The sequence below is a fragment of the Scophthalmus maximus genome, chromosome 20, assembly GCF_022379125.1.
Source record: "Scophthalmus maximus strain ysfricsl-2021 chromosome 20, ASM2237912v1, whole genome shotgun sequence".
NCBI lineage: Eukaryota > Metazoa > Chordata > Actinopteri > Pleuronectiformes > Scophthalmidae > Scophthalmus > Scophthalmus maximus.
Window position 1 is genome coordinate 15,614,055 of NC_061534.1, and position 20,297 is coordinate 15,634,351.

General features: G+C 41.7%; 1 protein-coding gene across 4 annotated transcripts; it reads right to left on the minus strand.

The window, feature by feature from the left end:
- Nucleotides 1-181: 181 nt before the first annotated feature.
- On the minus strand, nucleotides 182-20,292 carry zgc:162472 (uncharacterized protein LOC553495 homolog). Of its 4 annotated transcripts, none has more exons than XM_035607221.2 (29): nucleotides 19,683-19,900; nucleotides 17,860-18,063; nucleotides 17,141-17,777; nucleotides 16,909-17,012; nucleotides 16,715-16,780; nucleotides 15,572-15,736; nucleotides 15,172-15,305; nucleotides 14,941-15,035; nucleotides 14,750-14,804; nucleotides 14,511-14,648; nucleotides 14,132-14,371; nucleotides 13,340-13,403; nucleotides 13,050-13,251; nucleotides 12,852-12,958; nucleotides 12,298-12,685; nucleotides 11,999-12,133; nucleotides 11,469-11,505; nucleotides 11,266-11,370; nucleotides 6,199-11,161; nucleotides 5,900-6,060; nucleotides 5,544-5,800; nucleotides 4,208-4,271; nucleotides 3,974-4,112; nucleotides 3,763-3,880; nucleotides 3,625-3,658; nucleotides 3,421-3,528; nucleotides 3,046-3,331; nucleotides 1,163-1,484; nucleotides 182-1,064 (listed from the first exon to the last, which is right to left on the minus strand). In XM_035607221.2, exons 2-29 carry the CDS (start codon nucleotides 18,054-18,056, stop codon nucleotides 951-953), a joined length of 9,435 nt encoding a protein of 3,144 aa, XP_035463114.1. In that variant the 5' UTR covers nucleotides 18,057-18,063; nucleotides 19,683-19,900; the 3' UTR covers nucleotides 182-950. The 4 variants fall into 4 exon arrangements, 3 of the variants coding, with proteins under 3 accessions (XP_035463114.1, XP_035463112.1, XP_035463115.1); XM_035607219.2 differs by having other exon boundaries at nucleotides 3,046-3,334; nucleotides 19,683-19,896; XM_035607222.2 differs by lacking the exon at nucleotides 11,999-12,133 and having other exon boundaries at nucleotides 3,046-3,334; nucleotides 19,683-19,895.
- Between the last annotated feature and the right edge of the window lie 5 nt (nucleotides 20,293-20,297).

Consider the following 20,297-nt stretch of genomic DNA (forward strand, 5'->3'; position numbering starts at 1 on the left):
ACAAGCAGGACTTAAATACAGGACTTCAATGCGTCTGTGGTTATGTAAACATTCAAAGCAGTTTAATGTACCATTCACTAAGCGCCAGTCATTCATGACTTCTTTCAGAATAGGTCAACATAAAAATGTCACAACTGTAGTATCATAGTTGCAAGTACACTGCAGCAAATTCTGAATCCAGTGGAGGTGGAAGAATACTTTTTATTCAGATCTTATAAAAAATAACATAACTTAAGTATCAAAGATTATCTGAATGCTGTGAATCTGTTGAACTGATGTACATTATATACACACAAAAAGCCTAAATCTATGTTGATTAGCATTCATTTTTGATCAATTTGACTACCTCTATTTTGTATGTCGGGATTCGCAGAATATATTGATGGAAATTTTACTAAATTACATCTGAATCTGACGTCCGTTTTCTGTCATTGTTTTAATCAAATAGAAATAAAAATAGTTTCAGATTAGAATAAATTATTAACAATGATCACAAAAATACAGATAGGCATTAACAGGGTAACACAGGAATGTACAACTGTACATGATGTCAAGTAATCCAGTAATCTACAGTATTTACATTGTTACAGCTTGTTAATAGACAAATAAAGAAAAATTTGAACCTGAGAAAAAAGAGTGAATAATTGGGAAAAAGCTGCCGCCTCCTTCAGCCAAACCGGTGATTTACAGGTACCAATTTTTTTTTTTTCATTAGCACTTTGAATAAGGATACCCTGAATATGTATAATGTATACATTCAATGTATAATGTATACGCACTCATGGAAGTGAAAATGTGTTTGTCAAGGTAGTAAATTCAGCCTCACTTCACTTCAGGAAAAAGTACAGTTTTTAGATATAAATAAACTTTTACAGAGATAAATTCACACAAGAAAGAAAAAAAAGGTGAGCCACTGGCAGGTTTTTTCACACTCCACCTCGCTATGGCTTTTATCCCTCTTCCACTTCAGTAAAAATATCACTTAAGAAGTACTGGGACACATTGGTGGGCTCCTCTTCTATAGAGCTGCTCTCCACACAGTTACCTTGCTCAGGTTCTGACACCTAGAAGAAAGAAAAGCAAGGGGTCAGCGGTTATCAACTCCTTGAGGGTGTGTAACCCTTCCACCGAATTAAGACGACTCTCCATCCACCCTCCTTACCTCAGCTGAACACTGAGAAGTGCAGTGGATTGCGTCCGAGTATAGTTGACCGTGTCCAGTGGTCTGTAGATTATCCACCTCTGTAAGTGCTGGTGAAGTGGCAGAAGAGGTCGAGTCGGCTTCCGCTGGCTGCTGCGTCGGACTGGGTGTGAGGGCAACAGCGTGTGATGTTGAAGCGACTGATGTTGTGGTGGAGCCTTTTCTTGTTGTGCGTTGAGTTTTGACCTTAGGGCCCTTGGAAGCTGCTTTCCCAGGTGAGGGGTCGCTTGAAGGGACAGTGGTGTTCACGTCAGAGAGGACAGGGAGGAAATCTTTGGGTTTTCTGTCAGAATTGGAAAATAGAGATGATGACTTTTATCCACCATGTGAAATGGAACCATTGGCGAAAATGTCTGTATGTTAGACACAGAACACTGTGGAAGGCTTTGTATTTGTTTTTTGGTATTTTGTTTTTTATGTTTTTATATTCTGTGTGTTCTTATTGTGATATGGATCCCCTTGGGTCTGAAATAAAGAAATATATATATATATATATATATATATATATATATATATATATATATATATATCATGCTGTATTTAGCATTTAAGTACAGCCTTACAAAGTTGCAAGCAGGGCTGCAGACAACTTAAAGGGATAGTTCAGTGATTTTGAAGTGGGGTTGTATGAGTTACTTATGCATAGTAAATATGTTACCTTATGGAGATGGTGATCAGCGATGTAATTTTACGGAATTTGGAGGAGAAGCGGAAGTAGCGAAAGTCTGAGTCCCAATGTTGCAGAGGGGACCACGGAAAAACGTATTTTTCGCCAAATTTTTGAATGCTTACATAAAAAATAAATATCAGTTCAATTGTACGCTAAAGGATGTATTTTTTTCACTGCTTTAGTTTGCCGCCAGACAGCCGTTTAAGTTTGCACTTTTTTTCAAGCGTACTTCGGCCATGTATTTACTTTGCCAACTCGTGCCGTCAGAGTATCACTCCGCAAATCATCTGTTTGACTCAAAGCTACCGCGGTGAGTTGGCGTACAATTGAACGGATATTTATTTTTTATGTAAGCATTTAAAAATGTGCCGAAAAATACATTTTCTGTGGTCCCCTCTGCAACTCCATAAGGTAACATATTAACTATGCATAAGTAACTCATACAACCACAACTTAAAATCACTGAACTATCCCTTTGAAGCCCCAGTGTGTAATTTTTGTAATTTTCTGGCGGTATATGGTGGTAAAGTTGCAAACCCCAGTAGGGCGATAGGTTTTCAGTAGGTAGATACCAAGCAATATGATTCAAGATGTAAAAAAATGTGGAAGCACAGGCCTATTAATTACAGATATTTAAGCAAAAGCTCACAACAGGCCGTGGTATATGCTCATTATTGCACACTGAAGGGGCTTTGTTTAGCTGGTGACCCCCTTAACTGCGGTATAATGAGCATACATCCCGGTCTGAAGTGAGCTATTGCTTTTATAAAACGGTTACAAGTATGGTGAAATGAAAGTAATAGACATGTTTTTATTTCTCCTGGCTGCCTGCACAGTCCACGGCAGTTGCTATGCAACACACTGTAGCTTTCCTCAGAAAGAAAGCTACGAGACAATAGCTGGCTTCACCGGCAATTTAAGTTCGCCGGCGTTTTAGCGTGGGCCAAAATGCCATTCAACCTCGTAAGTTTACTCAACTTCACTCCGTCACTACTCACGTCTACTTACGTCGTTACTTCCTCAGTCGCTGAGTGATACAGACCTGTGCAAACTGATTCAACGTCATAGGCGTGGTATATGCTAAAAATACCATGGCTATGAACCAATCAGATCGCTTGATTTGAGCTACCCGTTTTATCATACAGATTAATTACTTTCATTTTATTTTCCTCACCTTTTCCCAATGTTAGTCCCCCTGGACTTTGCCGTGTGAGTTTGTGCTCCTGAGCTTCTCTCCTCTGAGCCTTTACAACTCGCCTGAGACTCCTTTCCAATGTTTTCATGGCCAACACCTCTGTTCTGTGGCTCAGTGACAATGTCTTTGCCTGCTATTGTGTTTGCATTAGAAGCTTCTGGCTGCATGGAAGGCCCCGGTAGGTCAGAGTCCTGGTTGTTGTTTGCAGCGAAAGCCTTGCTGGCATGCGTGTTCTTTGTAGTATTGGGCTTAACTTGAAGTTTGGCTGCTTCAAAGAGAGACAGGTACATGATGAAATAGATGTGTCCAGTTTGCTGAGTGCTTATGATGAGTTTTTGTTTAGCCTTTGCTTACCTCTTCTTCCAGTTGCTGATGTTCTCTGCTTTGCAGGAGGGATTTCAATCTTCGCATTATTCTCTTCAGTTTCTGGTAATATGGGGGGCTGGACTGCTGGTCTACTATCTGTTCCAAAAACACAAAAAAATATTTTGGTATTGGCTATTGGTAATATGAGATGAACCACTAGAGAAAAGAAGACAAATAATGAAATCACTCTACCCTGTGAATCCACTGGATTCTCCGCGATCGAATCCTGGTGGGTGTTAAAAAAAGCGAGACAAACAAAACAGAAATTTAGACCAAAACTGACATTTCATAACACTGCAGATATAAGTGGTTCCTTTCAATTTTACTTACCATACATGCAGCTGGCTCCGGCCCTGCATATTTTACACTGGAGAAGCCCATTTCACCAGTCTCCTTAGTTGGCATCTGGTATCCATCTCCACCTGGTGCCAACCTTTCCCCAGGGACACTGCCGAGGGGTGAAGGTGGTTAACAAATCAGACACAAACAAAACAGGCTCCCTGCCTGCATGGATGATGAGTTGATGAAGGACCGCACAAACCTCTGCTGCTGTGTTGGTGCATTTCCAGCAGGAAGACAAGGTCGGGGCTGATCTGCACTGTCCATCACCTCTCCTGATGAGCAGACTGGGATCTCGGTCAGTGAGAGGATGAAGAACGGTTCATCTGAATCCGACATCACTGAGAGGCAGGATTTAAATTAACACCATGACGTAGGCACTCAGAATAATTCACAGTAAAAATTATCTGATGTGTGCGATCAATATTTTACTTACGGTCTGGTAATAATCTGAGACTTTGAGGACTTTGGGGCCCCTCAGTACTTAATGTTGATGTGTTCTAGGATTGAAGGAATCAGAGAAAACCAGTTCAGGGTTAATCCTTAAATGTGGTTCGGGCTTCTTGACCAGGATTACACCCTGTGCTTATCCAAAGTTGTGTTAATCAGTGCAATGACTTAGTGTAGTGTTTTGCTCGTACTACACTGTACAGCAATTGTTTGCAAACTTTTTTCGCAGATATAGGCCCTTAGCCCTATCAGATTCATTCAAGTACACTAACCCCCAAGACACTACTAGTAATGTTCCAAATGTGTTTATCCGAAATTATATCAAACTGGGTGTTATTTGACATTATTAAAAATAGAAATGTGGATACCGTAAGCCTACAATAATGCAAGCATAGTCACTGTCAAATGCATAGGTTTTCCTTTGAAGGACAAGCATCCTGGTTGGGAGTCAGTGCTAAAGAATATGAACTTGGTGATTTGGTGACACATGATAAAGTTGTTGCTCTGTGTTATCAGCATGTTACGGAAGGGGCCACATATGAAAAATGTATTTGAATTCTGACCTCTGACGGAATCTTGGTGTACTGTTGGTTGGGTGACCAGACGGCTGACTCTGGTCCAAGATATTCCCTCATTCAGGACGGTATAAGTGCTACTGCAGGGAGTATGACCATAATCATTTTTACCTCACCCACTACCGAAATATTATCCTGCTTGGTTGTCTGAAGCAGATCTTACACACTAAATAAGGAGAAGAATGTTCATTCAGGTGCAAGATTAATTTATTTTACTCATATTTTTTAGCCACTACTGCCATCTATGGGTGAAAAATGGCATAACACTAGTTATTTCAGGAAATTGCAGGCAAGTGCAATCTGCCAGAAATCCATTTTAATAAGAGCAAACTATATATATAAAAAAATGTTCATCTGTTTATCTAGATACTTACACAGGCATTACCCTCCTTACAATTAATTAGCTTGTTAAATTTTTGTTTGATCCAAAAACATGTATACGTTGTATTTAGTATGATTAAGCCATTTAGCTCCATTCACCCCCATTCTCTCAGGTCTGGCAGGTTATGGTTAGGGTTAGAAGTCAGAATTCTCAGAATAAAGTCAGAATACTGAGAATAAAATCAGAATTCTGAGTTTTGAGTCAGAATTCTGAGATTAAAGTCAGAACTCAAATAAAATGTTGACGTGTACCATAATCCTCTTCCGTAGCATGTAGTCACATGTCTGGACATGGCCAACATGAACACACTTAGGATGCATTTCAATACAAAAAGACACTGATCTGCTTCCTCCTGCACATCTTACCTGAGAGGTATTTTCCAGTACTTGTGTCACACAACCCAGAGAGGAAATGGCATCATTTCGATGGGAGTCATTTTGACTCGGTTGATCATTTATTTGTGTCATGCCGCCCAGCGAGGACCCAACATCATTTGGGAGGGGCTCTTGGTTACTAATATGTTTACCAGCTCTCTCTACTGGTTCTTGAATGTCAGGTCGGAGTTCAGACACAAGGTTGCGGGAATCTGACCCATCAACACATTCAAGTTGAGCATCGGAATCTGTGAAAACAGAAGAACCATTAGTGGCAGTAATCCCCCCCAAAAAATCTGCCCCTCATTCTTGGAAATAAGGTCATTTTCATTGTAAGGGTGTCAAACCTGTTTCTGCTTGTGTAGTGTTCTGGACTTGTCGGGGTTGTGGAGGCCTACTGCTGCGGCCCAGGTTGGGTTTGGGTTTGATAAGCCTTCCTCTATGACTTTGAGGGCCTTTTATTGAAGTCTTGGAAGATTCGGTGGGCTCTGACTGGGTACTGTCAGTGCTTTAAGTGGAGAATTAAAGAGTTACAAAAACTATTTCTACTTAAAATTCATTTATAACATAACATTTGTACATAAGACAATCATATTGACATTCAAACACCTTTTGAGGAAAATTTAAGATGGAAATTATAACTCACAGCTTAGGTTTGTTGGTTGATGTTTCATTAGTTTCCCTCGTTTCTTTTTCTTTTTCTCCTTCTGCTGTTGTATTGTCAATGGATCTAGGCTTTACAGTTGGGCTGGAAGGTCTCTCCACAAGCTGCACGACAGAGTCTTTCGTGGTTTGAGGTCTAGACCCAATGCTTCTTGATGTTTGTGCAAGGTTTGGTTTGGGTTTGACTCTTTGTGATCGCCCTCTCGTACTCTTGCAAGTAGATGCAGCTTCACTCTCTTCTTTCTGACTAACAGGTAAATCTTCTACTGGTGTAACACGTGGAGCCGGGTGATCACTACTATCTTGGTCTGAAGCAGAGTCTTTTCCAACTTGTGATTCTGTGACATCTAAGTCGGATGTCACCAATTTATCACTACTCTGATCAATCAATCTACTGACTGAAGCTGTATCTCTACTCTCAGTTTCCCCATCATCTTTATTATCTGTGAATCCAGATGTTGACCCTGTGTCTCTGTTATTGGGTTCAGAAGGGGTTTGAGAAAGGATCAGGTTTTCTGAGGTAGTCTGATGTGATGTTGCTGCAACAGAGTAAAGCTGACCAAGAAGTCCATCATATGTTCTCGTCTCCTCAGTTGTAGACAGTTCCTTTATGGGTGTAAGAGTGGATCCGAAATCAAATGATGGTGTGAAAACTGAAGCAGGACCAGAGCTTGAACTTGGGTTTTCAGAAGAGGTGCCACAGGTTGCTTCAGGTTCAACCTCTGCTATTGCTTTTTCATGGACTTTGGAGATTGGAATTGGGCTGCAGTCTTTCTCTACAGAGTCTTTTTTAGATTGAGGTTTCGACCGAATGGTTCTTGATATCTGTGCTAGGGTTGGTTTGGGTTTGACTTTTAGTGATCGCCCTCTCTTAATCTGGCAAGTAGATTCAACTTCACTCTCTTCTTTCTTACTGACAGGCAAATCTGCAGGTGTAACACATGGAGCAGGAAGGTCAATGCTGTCTTGAACTGAACCTAAGTATTTTTCAACTTGTGACTGTGTCACGGCTTGGTTGTAGGTCAACAGGTTATCACTACTCTCAGGTGTTCCATCATGAGTTGCCCCTTTATCATCTTTGGATCCAGAGGACCCTGTGCCTCTGTTACTGGGTTCAGAAGGGGTTTGAGAAAGGATCTGGTTTTTTGAGGTACTCTGATCTGAATTTGCTGCAACGGAGTAAAGCTGACCAAGAAGTCCATCATCTGTCTCCGTCTCCTCAGTGGTGGACAGTTCCTTTGTGGGTGTAAGAGTAGAGCCGAAATCAAATGATGGTTTCAAAACTGAAGTTGGACCAGAGCTGGAACTTGGGTTTTCAGAATAGGTGCCAGAGGTTGCTTCAGATTCAACCTCTTCTACTGCTTTTTCATGGACTTTGGAGGTTTGTATTGGGCTGCAGTCTTTCTTTACAGAGTCTTTTGTAGATTGAGGTTTAGACCGAATGGTTCTTGATATCTGTGCTAGGTTTGGTTTTGGTTTGATTTTTATTGATCGCCCTCTCTTAACCTGGCAAGTAGATGCAACTTCACTCTTTTCTTTCTGACTGACAGGTAAATCTACAGGTGTAGCACATGGAGCAGGAAGGTCACTGCTGTCTTGAACTGAACCTGAGTTTTTTTCAACTTGTAATTCTGTGACAGCTGGGTTGTGAGTCTCCAGGTCATCACTAGTATTAGTTGTTCCATCATGAGTTGCCCCTTTATCATCTGTGGATCCGGATGTTGACCCTGTGTCTCTGTTACTGGGTTCAGAAAGGATCTGAGAAAAGATCTGGTTTTCTGAACTACTCTGATCTGATGTTGCTGCAATGGAGTAAACCTGACAAAGAAGTCCATCATCTGTCCTTGTCTCCTCAGTTGTGGACAGTTCCTTTGCGGCTGTGAGAGTAGAGTCTAAATGAAATGATGGTGTCAAAACTGAAGCAGGACCAGAGCTGGAACTTCGGTTTTCAGAAGAGTTGCCACAGGTTGCTTCAGGTTCAACCTCTGCTATTGCTTTTTCTTGGATTTTGGAGTTTGGGATTGGGCAGCAGTCTTTCTCTACAGAGTCTTTTGTAGATTGAGATTTAGACCAAGTGGTTCTTGATGTCCCTGGTAAATTTGGTTTGGGTTTGACTTTTAGTGATCGCCCTCTCTTAATCTGGCAAGTAGATGCAACTTCACTCTCTTCTTTCTGACTGACAGGCAAATCTACAGGTGTAACACATGGAGCAGGAAGGTCACTGCTTTCTTGAACTGAACCTATGTCTTTTTCAACTTGTGACTGCGTGACGGCTGGGTTGTAAGTCACCAGGTCATCACTAGTATTAGTTGTTCCATCATGAGTTGCCCCTTTATCATCTGTGGATCCAGATGTTGACCCTGTGTCTTTGTTATTGGGTTCAGAAAGGGTTTGAGAAAGAATCTGGTTTTCTGAGGTCCTCTGATGTGATGTTGCTGCAACGGAGTAAAGCTGACCAAGAAGTCCATCATCTGTCTTTGTCTCCTCAGTTGTGGACAGTTCCTTTGTGGGTGTAAGAGTAGAGCCGAAATCAAATGATGGTGTGAAAACAGAAGCTGGACCAGAGCTGGAACTTGGGTTTTCAGAATAGGTGCCAGGGGTTGCTTCAGATTCAACCACTGCTTTTGCTTTTTCATGGACCTTGGAGATTGGAGTTTGGCTGCAGTTTTTCTCTACAGAGTCTTTTGTAGATTGAGGTTTAGACCACATGGTTCTTGACGTCCCTGGTAAATTTGGTTTGGGTTTGACTTTTATTGATCGCCCTCTCTTAACCTGGCAAGTAGATGCAACTTCACTCTCTTCTTTTTGACTGACAGGTAAATCTACAGGTGTAATACATTGAGCAGGAAGGTCACTGCTGTCTTGAACTGAACCCGAGTTTTTTTCAACTTGTAATTCTGTGACAGCTGGGTTGTGAGTCTCCAGGTCATCATTAGTATTAGTTGTTCCATCATGAGTTGCCCCTTTATCATCTGTGGATGCAGATGTTGACCCTGTGACTCTGTTACTGGGTTCAGAAGGGGTTTGAGAAAGGATCTGGTTTTCTGAACTACTCTGATCTGATGTTGCTGCAACGGAGTAAACCTGACCAAGAAGTCCATCATCTGTTCTCATCTCCTCAGTTGTAGACAGTTCCTTTGTGGATGTTAGAGTGGATCCGAAATCAAATGATGGTGTGAAAACTGAAGCAGGACCAGAGCTGGAACTTGGGTTTTCAGAAGAGGTGCCACAGGTTGATTCAGGTTCAACCTCTGCTATTGCTTTTTCATGGATTTTGGAGTTTGGGATCGGGCTGCAGTCTTTCTCTACAGAGTCTTTTGTAGATTGAGGTTTAGACCTAGTGGTTCTTGACATCTCTGGTAAATTTGGTTTGGGTTTGACTTTTATTGATTGCCCTCTCTTAATCTGGCAAGTAGATGCAACTTTACTCTCTTCTTTTTGATAGACAGGTAAATCTACAGGTGTAACACATAGAGCAGGAAGGTCAATGCTGTCTTGAACTGAACCTAAGTATTTTTCAACTTGTGACTGTGTGACGGCTTGGTTGTAGGTCAACAGGTTATCACTACTCTCAGGTGTTCCATCATGAGCTGCCCCTTTATCATCTTTGGATCCAGAGGACCCTGTGCCTCTGTTACTGGGTTCAGAAGGGGTTTGAGAAAGGATCTGGTTTTCTGAGGTACTCTGATCTGATGTTGCTGCAACGAAGTGAAGCTGACCAAGAAGTCCATCATCTGTCCTCTTCTCCGCAGTTGTAGAAAGTTTGTTCATGGGTGTAAGAGTGAAGCCTAAATCAAATGATGATGTCAAAACTGAAGCAGGACCAAAGCTGGAACTTGGGTTTTCAGAAGAGGTTGCTTCAGGTTCAACCTCTGCTATCGCTTTTTCATGGGTTTTGGAGGTTGGAGTAGAGCTGCAGTCTTTCTCGACAGAGTCTTTTGTAGATTTGGGTTTAGACCGCGTGGTTCTTGGTGTCCCTGGTAAATTTAGTTTCGGTTTGACTTTTTGCAATCGAGTCCTTCTAGACTGGCAAGTAGATGTGACTTCACTCTCAGCTTTCTGACCAACAGATACTTCATCTGCAGGTGTGACAAAAGCTGCTGAATGTTGGCTGCCTTCTTGGACTGGGACAGAATCTGTGTTTGATCCTTGTTCAACGTGTGATTCTGTGACTGAGGTGTCAGATGTTACTGAATAATTGCAGAAACTCTTAATTTTTTCAGCCTGAGACTCGGGCTCAGTCTCAGCTTTGGACATTGTGTCTGTTCTGGCTTGTTCCCGACTGGGTTCAAACTGGGCATCAGAAGAGTAGTGACTCTGGTTTTCTGAGGCTCTCTGAGCTGATGCTGCTGCTCCTGATTCTACCTGACCAACAGAGCTGTCCTGACTGACAGACAACTTTTCTGTAAGTGTCACTTTAGTGCAGGAAATGTCATCTTTTAGTGAATTTGGGGAACATTCTGGTATCTCAGGAGTTGTTTCTTCAGGAGCTGATGGTGATTCAGTGACTTGACAGTTGGCAGTTTCTCTGTTGCTCTCTTTAGCGGTCTGACTTGTTGATGTCTCTGGCTGGGATTTGGGCTGTGCAGTCCTTGAGCTTCGGCCTAGATTAGGTTTAGGTTTGACCTTGGATACGCGTCCTTTTCTTGTCTGTAGAGAATTCTTCTTTGAGCTCTCTGGACTTGACTGTAACTGAGGACTAGGGTCTGTATCAGAAACAATCTTCTGCCCAGCACATGGCAGATCACTGGTTGTAATCAGGGCATTGTCACAACGGTCTGTTGTGCCTTCTTGAGGCTCCACAGAAGCAATAGTCTCTGACGTTTCTATGTCTCCATGAATGAACATGACAAGAGTGTCATCTATTTCCTCTTGGGCAGTAGGCTTTGAGGCAGTTTCTTCTTCCAGGTGCTGTCCGGTTTGTTCGACACCGACTGATGTTGTCTCTATAATTAAACATAGCAGCACATTTTATATATACTGTAATTAAATTTGAAAATAAATAAAATCTAATTCTAATATGAGGAGTCTTATAGCATCTGTCTCCAACCTGTTATGTGATCTTCTTGATTCTGTGCTGACTGAGGGAGATGAGTCAGGTTGCCAATGGTCAACAGGGTTTGAGCAGCCTCATTGTAGCCCTCGTCCTCAGATACTGAAACATATATACATACAAAATGTATATTTGAATGAAATGAAGCAATCTAAAATAAGAGTAATCCACTTGCAGCTAGTAAGAATACTTCAACATACCTTCTGTGTGTTCTGTAGAAAGGAAGTCTATAACATCCTGCAAGGGAAACAAATATATTGTGAGTTGTGTTTGACGCTCCTTATGTAAGCCAGAGTAGTTAAGAAAGGATCTGATTGTATATGGAAAACATGTATTACAGTAGCCCCAGATACATTTCCTTGTCATTTTCTTTTCTATGTCTTTGTAAGGTGATTACATCTGGATACAAATATGTTGCTATGAGTTCATCCAGCTCAGCAAATTATGAGCAAAGCTGTGAGTGTCACTGTTCAAACTCAGATTTGTTGCTTTTTGTCATTTAATGTGTGCAACAACAAAAATGAGAAAGCAAGCCAAGTCATAATATGATTGTGATCCAAACACAAACAAATACATGCACTAAAAAGAGGGAGACATTTGAAAAAAAAAGAAGATAAAACTACATATCAGATCTTTAAGATTAGATCTCAGAAATCATTTAAACATGTTTAGTGCAACCTGGAGTAATAATTAAATTTTAGTGGTACTTCATTTTAAACAGGACACTTACAACCAGCAGGTCCAACTGATGTTCACTTGGCTCAGTTGTGCCTGTCTCATTTTGTGCCCACTCGCAAGAGGCATCAGGGCACATGGCATCTTGGGAGATGCCCAACACATCAGGTATATTGGCCAAGACATCAAGCTAAGGGTGGGATGGGGGGAGTCAAATTGGAGGGTGTGAATATGGAATGTGAAACCATGCACACAAAAAAATGCAAAATAAAAAATGCATGTTTTATGAATTATGTGGAATAAAATAAAATGAATGGACACTGTGTATCATTCCAAGGAAACAATTTATCATACTTCCTCCAAAGTCTCTTCCACCTCTGAAATCACAGGTCGTGGGGAGCGCAGGCTGGCAGGCACAAACACAGGGGCAATGCCGTCCTCACTGGGGCTACACACAGGGCACTCCTCCTCTTGGCCTTCCTCATCCTGCAGCTTTTCATCTTCCTCATCACTGTGTTCTGACCGAGAGGCCCTGAGGGTGACTAGTTTGGCCTTTTTGGACTCGGGGGCTGATTTTTGCTTTGATGATCTTCCCCTCTTGGCCGTGCATTTGGGTTTAGGCTTGGCAGCAGACACAGTGGACCCCACTGGCAAGGCAGGGGTGGTATCAGATGCTGAGGTGTGTGCAACTTCTTTGGCAGGGTAATTCAGAGGCTTGGTGGGTTTGGGCATTCTTCCATACCTTCAAAACACAATCATACACTTATGAATCACTCGCGTGCTATTATGTCATATTATGTCATATTTTGTATTATATTTATAATGAAGTAGTTTCTTTGGGGAATGGGAATGTTTCTGGTTACAATGTTAGAGTGGTACTCTCAAAGAAGACATGAAGTATTTTGTACCTGGTAGGTCTCGGAGGTTGAACACAGGCCTCCTCTTCTTCAGAGGAAATCTCAGCATCCGCTGTATTCTTATTGGCTTGTCTTGAAGGTGATGAATCATTAATTACCTAGAAGTTAAGCATAACGTTTAGTCAGGTAAAGTAAAGTAATAATGTGGAGAAATATCAGATGACTGTTCATTGAAATGGCAATAACAACCTGCTCGTGAGAGGCTCCGTCAGTTGCACTCTCATCTCCTTTATCTGACGCATTATCTTTGGCCTTGGTGGAGGGGGGTAGAGGCTTCTTGCCCCATTTCCGGCCCAAAGGCAGGAGTGGTTTAGGTGCTCTGCCTTGCGAGAGTTTAGCTGGCTTGATTGCTGTGTCCTTGGATACATCCACATCCTCAGTCTTTTCAGACCTGATTTTTAGGTATTAGAGTATTTTAATTCCAATCAAGATACATATAATTTGCTTACTTTAAGGCAACATTCTTAAAGTTTCCTTACATGTCTGAAGTTATATGGTCTTCTGGAGGTGCTGCCTCAGTATCTTCAGGTTTGCATGTCTCACCTGAGCATGAGGGCAAAACAAAATTAAGCAGCAATCAACAATCAGCACGGGTCAAACACATATGGAGAAACAGGGATAACTTTTGTCAAAACAACTTTCAGCTTTTGTAGCCTGGAAGTTGTTCCATTCAACAAGTTATTTTATTTGCTCATGCAGATGAGTGAGGCCCCACCTTCTATCCATTCACCTTGAAACTGGTTGGGCCAATCACAACCAATTATGTAAAATTTGATATGATGACTGACAGATGCGCCCAATGAAAGCACCACAAAAGCATTTCCAAAAACATCCATAATGTCTATCACTGACGTGGAGAGGTCTGTCAAATCTTCTATGGAGACAGAATTCAACAAACTGGACAGTATGTTTTGCTTTCTGCCTTCTGTAGCTCTGCGCAACGCCACACGTTTCCTTGCTCTGATTAGTTGTTGTTCTGTTCTTCAACCATCGATAACACCCCATGGAATTAGAAAAATAAACTGAGGGGTTCCAGACCCATTCATAAATGGGAATTGGTCTGGCGATGCCATGTTACTATTTGTAATCACATTTAAAAGTTTCAATATTGCTTTTCCCTGGGGCCTCATCACAATTCTAGAAATCTTGTCAAACCAGTTAGGCAAAACAAAGTTGCAGCTCCCATGGATCTACATACTGACTTTTACAACATCCACCAGGTTCTTTAACAATCCGGAATATTTTCATGATTGAACTGAACACTTCTGTACCTTGTTTGTTGCTCTTTTCCCCCGTTTTCTTTTTTTTATTGTTTGGTTCCTGAGTCACAGCCGCCTGTCGAGACTTTCTTTTGTGTTGTCTCATGGGCTTGGAAACCGGGGTTCCTCCTTCATTACAGAGATCCTCGTTTTCTTTCTCTCCCTCCTCCTCGTCCTCTAAATCAGGAACTTCATTGGCATCATCCTCATCTTCCTCCTCCACAGCACTCAGTTTCCTTGCAGCGTTTTTGCCTGTGGAGGGAATGGGGCAAGGATTTGTCAAGTTGAGACAAACTCAGGGAGTTTGTACTCCAAACAGATATTAAGTTATAGAGAATAATATACAACTCACTGCGTCTTTAACATAGTTAAAACATGGCAAGATAGTTACCCTTTGCCTTTCTCTTGCACTTCTTGGATTCTGAGTTCTTCTTAGTGAGTGACTTGAGTTTCTTCCTGTTTTTTTGAACCTCCAGAATTTTCTCTAGCAGTTTGGAAAAATATTCTATGTCCAGCTTGCGCCTCTCTCCTACAAAACAATTGCCAGTAAATATTGCGTCAAAATACCCACAAGGACTATTAAAAATCTATTGTGATATTTAACTAGCTAAACATAGTCTGAATACTTACTGAAAGCTTTATCAATCCTCCAGGCATTCTCACGCTCCTCCTTCTTGAATTTGTTCTGGAAATTTAAATCAATTGCAATTAACAAAGATGTTTTAATAAGTTTACTGAAGCCGTGAGTTGCTTATTACTCATCATTTTATGAATACATGTAAATATGTAGTAATAGCCTAGTCATAGTAGTCATCACTGACCTTTATCTCTGATCGAGCTCTGTGAGTAAACAGTTGACAAATCATGGAAAAGTCTGTCCCCACCATACTAACAGCCAGGTAGAACATATCTGTCTCTGATGAAAACAAAAATAATCAATAATCAAAAATCAAAAATCAAAAATCAAAAAACCAAGGCATCTGAGAAAAAATATATAGATATTTAAAGATATTGTAATTCAGGATCTATATTATCAATAATGTCATCTCAACCTTCGCTGGACCAGGGTTTGGAATAGGTCGCTTTCCTGAAGCTCGAGTAAGTTGTAGTGGACCCTCGTTCAAAGATGGGGTCTCGGCCCTCTGCTGGGTTTGGCCCTTTTGCTCTCTGGACTTCCACTGTCAAGCTGAGATGCAGGTTGAGAGGATATTATTAAACTAACAACGGCTTCCATCATCTCCAACATCACAATAATGAAGCAATGTTTATATTAAGAGGGTAATTTAGTCTCTGGAGGACGGTTTGGATGCATTTAGGGACATTTCTATATACTTTTAAAAAAAGCAAAACTAAATTGAGTACAACCTATTGCCTCCAACAACCAAGCAAAGGGAAGAAGATTAAGATGAAACAATATTTAATATATATTGTGGCCTATAAAATTCTACTGACCTCTCTTCGTCAATGATCAGTGAGCCGTCCTCTGCAACTTTGAGCTGAGGAACCATGACGGAATCGTCCTCATCCTCTTCCTCCTCGTCAGCCACCTCCTCTCCCTCCTCCCTGGGGCATATCATTTTAGGGGGGACTTCAGGTTCCTTTGCTGTCTCTGGAGACCTGCAGGCGATACATTGCAAACGTCAGGCAGAAGGAAGGGGTTTGGTGTACAAGTAGCGTAAGAGACCAGATGTAGACTGTGGGAACAAAGGTTGCCATTGGGCACGTGTTGCCCTAAGGAAAGTAATGACGACTCATCTAGCAAACAAAGTACCACATCAGACTTGCGACTGTTACTCCGTAAGAAAATGACTCACGTAGGCACCGTGAGGTAACGAACCCCATGACTATTCCTTGGCTTAAGAGACAGACTGCTAACAGAGAGAGAGCTAAAGTCTCTGTGACCGTACAGAAAAATCGCAATTATATATTTTCCCCAATTCCTGTTCCCACTACACTGTTTTGCAGGGGCAGCATTGTGGGCTTAATGTCGACCAAGATGTTTGTGATTGAAATACAAACAAGGCAGAGTGTTTTTTCCTCTTGAAGCAGAATGATAGAGGGTGCAGCCAGAACATTGTCAAGTGCTAACACAGCACTGTGCAGATACAAGCAATCTGTACTGGCTGCTGATAAAGATATTGATTAAAATATCTTTCCATTTTTCAGACAAATTTATTCCATAATGATAAACCACTGGTGATAAGGCTCTGCATTTAAGCCTATTGCTCTCTATATCAAATGTGTAGTAACTGAATAAGACCAGTACCACTTCTGCAATCAATTTAACAAAAGCTGTATGTTATTTGGGTTTGGAAACTGTAATACCAATCATCAAAACCAATGTAACGTCAAAATTTCAGAGACCTGTAACTGTGTAAAGTGCATGTTCTGTCCTGTTTCTGATTTATTTATTTTAAGCACGACTCATTTTTTGACAGAAAAAGGTTCACTATTGTGTTTAAAGTAATTTTACAAACAAAATCATCCAAATATTTGAAATATTTAAGCATGGATGATACAGTTACACACTATGTACAGTATAAATAAAACTATAAATGAAAGAAATTTTAAAATAATGATGTGATATATCCTTACTGTTCTCGTGCTGGTGAAGGTGGGATCACAGTCTCATTCTCCTGAGATAAGTCTTCGAAACTAGATCTGGAAGAAAAAAAAAACTTCTTGTCAGATAAGATTTCAGGATGATCAATGGAAAACATACTACTTACTACTCTGGAGTAAAGAATCAAAAGTTATGCAAACTTAACAAACACGCTGGAGACACTTACGTCATGGGGTTAGACACAGGTAGATAGTGGATTAGGTCCCTCATGGTCATTTTGGCGGGATCTAAAGTATATTCCTTTACCCGGGCCTTACTTTTCTTGCGTTTCTGAAACATCACATTTAATTTAATGAACAAAAAATATATTTAACAGTATATATCTAATCAATATGTTGTAAAACTCAGGAAGCATTGAGAGTGAGGATTAGAATGCTTACAGAATAATCTGAACTCACCGTTTCTTTGTGCCGCTCCTGTCTGAGCAACTCTCTCAGCTTTTGGGCCTTTGCCAGCCTCTGTAAATCAGATGGGTCATTCAGGAGTCTGCTCAAAGAGAGCGCAGATGGTGACAGTGAAAGTCCACCCTTGGATGACATTAGAGTCTTGGCCTTCTCTGATAATTCAACAGCTTCTCTGTCTGGTATAGAGCGAGGGACTTTATCCGGTGGTCTGGGAGGAACTTCTTTAACTTGGCCGTCTGACTTTCCTTCTAATTGTTTGCCACTGTCTGTTGGCAGATTGTTTTCTTCTACAGATTCATCAGGTAGGGAGACAGCTGAAGGCCCAGACGAGTCAGAAGAGTTGGGGGTGGGTTTGGGCTGCTTGCTCTCTTCTGAAGGCCTCCGTTGCTTCGGGGATTGGAGTCCGTGCGGGGCAGCTGTGGTCCCAGGTTGGCTGGATGTTGCGGGCTTATCAAGGTCTGAGCTGGGGACCTCAACAGGAGTTTCAAAAGGAGCCTTTGCAGGGGTCTTGGGTGTCCGAGCATGGGCGGAGGGGCGGCCAGGGGCCACTTTGGGCTTGACAGAAAACCGCTTCCTTCTCTGGACTGCAGCTGAGGAGTTAGCACCTTCACCATTTTGATCATTGCCATCCCTAAAAAGTAGTAAAAAGGGTTGTTTTCTGTTATCCAAAACATAAAGAGTAGTTAAGAGGTAATTTAATGTCTGTTACTCACCCTGGGACTGTAATTTTTTCAGATGGAGTCACAACGGACGTGGTGTCCGTCACAGCAGTATGAGCGCTGCTCTCACCAACGTGTCTGGGGGTCTCACTGGCCTCCTGATTTGCTGTGGTGGCTTCCTGGGGTGTTGCAGCTGTTCTGCCAGTCGCACCGACATTGGGCCGGACACTGAATCTTGATCGACGAAACATTTTTTAACTAAAAATTTAAAAAAGGAGGAAGTCAAAGCTGGGTCAACAATACTACAGTAAAACCTGACAAACAGTTAAAAGGTGAACACCACAAAAAGAAAATGACTCTGAGGAACCTGAGGTGTAGTGGAGAACAGCATGGGTATGACCAATGAGCTTTACATACAACTGACATGCGTGGACTCTTGTCAACAATTTAATCAATTGTCTTCAATAGGTCTTTGCAGAACATAAGGTAGTGGACAACATGCTAAATAAAAACTACCTAGGACACAGTCCTTCACCTAGGACACAGTTTGACAGTAAGTTCCTAAGTTTTAATTCAACTCCTTTTACCTCAAAATACCATCCTTTCAAACAGCACATCAATCAATGCAACATGTTTTTGCAATAATTTGTACTTATTTGAACTCGGTGAGGAGCAGCACACTGCAACATACTTAAACATACATGTGTGACAGTAGTGGAATAAAAAGAACATGTCTGTCATGCTGTTGCAGTGTATAAGTGTGCCTGTTGCAGTCGTGTAAATCATGGTTTGATGTTGTATGCTTTCCAACACCACAGTAGTAGTTTGACAGTAGGCACTACCTGTAGTTTATGTTTTTTATTTCAGATGACTACTCTATCAAGTGATCACTGTAAAATATACATGGTTCGGTGTGAACCAAAACAAACTTTGCGGTTGATCAAGGACAGAAAACCCACGTCCTCAAGTCCAAGTCACGCTCACCAATTTTGCCTTGTATGAATGAAGCATCTGCTGTAGTGTAACAAAGCATATTCTGCATATCGTTAATATCCATATAGTCTCAAAGAAAGGCCGAAGATTTAATTACCGCTTGTACACCAAACGGCTGTTTATAATGTCCTGACAAATGTATTGCCTGTCATAAAGGAACTGTGCAGTTCTAGTGCCAGCAATACTTTTTTTTATTAATTATATAACTTCATACAAGTGCAGTGCAATAAAGATGCAAAAAAAACAAACCCCTGAATCAACTCATTATTTAGTGTGACAACCCTTTGAATTTTAAGCAGCACCAATAATCTCCAAGTTGTCCTTAGCATCTTAAAGAACTTGCCACAGTTCTTCTTAAACATCCCATGCACAGCAGTGCATTTCCTTAGTTGACACGTGTGTTCATTTGTCCTGGCGTGTGAGGACGAACTCAGGAGGAGGGAGATTGGCTACGGGATACGCATGTTGTCTAGAGGGGCAGTCGGTCAACGCGCCAATGTATCGCGCGAAGGGTTTTCCCACGTAGACGCAAACTCCGCGGCGTAGAGACGTCACTGCCGTTTGATGACGTCACTGCCGTTTGATTGCGTCACGCAGTGTTGCCCAAACCTCAGCTATTGGTCTCGACTGACGGGACTAGTGACGCCGGGACTACGTTCAGAGTCCACACGCAACATTCACACGAGGACGAGCGGGACGTTCCGAAAAAGTGTCGCGTAAAGCGCGAAACACGAGGCGGAGAACCTCGAGCTACTCGCCTCGCCGGTCCGCGGCTCCGCGGCTCTGCCACGGCCGGACCGTACTGTCGTCGCGGTCGAGAAGCGGACGCCGCCGTTCTCCTCATCACACGACGCCAACCGCGCGCTACGTCGTCTAAAACGTACCTGTTCGCGGACGCGTCGCCCGCTGGCACAAGCGAGGTGTCATCTATCGAACAAATGGCAGATAGCGGACTCCATGCACACAGCCGTACGCCATGTTGTTTTTTTTTTTTTTTTTTCATGTGACGCGTTGTGCTCGTGAGTGAAAGGGCTTGTGGGAAATGTAGTCCGCTCAGAGCTGCACGGCACGAGGCAAGACCTGGCCTGTAATAATCCGCGGAGGGAGAAGAGTTAAGATATTTCATTTGAGCAAAAGGAACAATTGCGTCTGTGTGAAAAAAAATAGTCCACTTCATTTAAAGTCCCGCAGTCACAGTTTTACTTAAAATAGAAGTCGCAGTGGAAGTATTAGCAGCAACATTTACTTAAAAACATCAGATTATTGGATTGTTCATACTGATACATCAATATGTACGCAGCATTTTTGATTTAGTTGGTGTGAAATTCATTTTTGATCGGGCAGTTTTGCTGATAATCGATCACATTTTTTTTGAGTGGATCACAGTGGATCTTCTATTTGTCCTCAAAGTTCATAGTTACTATATTCAGATATTGATGCGGGGTAAACGCATCACACTGCACTCTGGAATAGTATAGTATATATATAGATAAGTATAT

Coding starts and splice junctions, on each gene's coding strand:
- zgc:162472 (XM_035607219.2), bottom strand. CDS start 18,056: ATGTTTCGTCGATCAAGATTCAGTGTCCGGCCCAATGTCGGTGCGACT. Junction 13,252..13,339: donor GACCATATAACTTCAGACAT/GTAAGGAAACTT, acceptor CCTAAAAATCAG/GTCTGAAAAGACTGAGGATG. Junction 3,659..3,762: donor CGGAGCCAGCTGCATGTATG/GTAAGTAAAATT, acceptor AACACCCACCAG/GATTCGATCGCGGAGAATCC.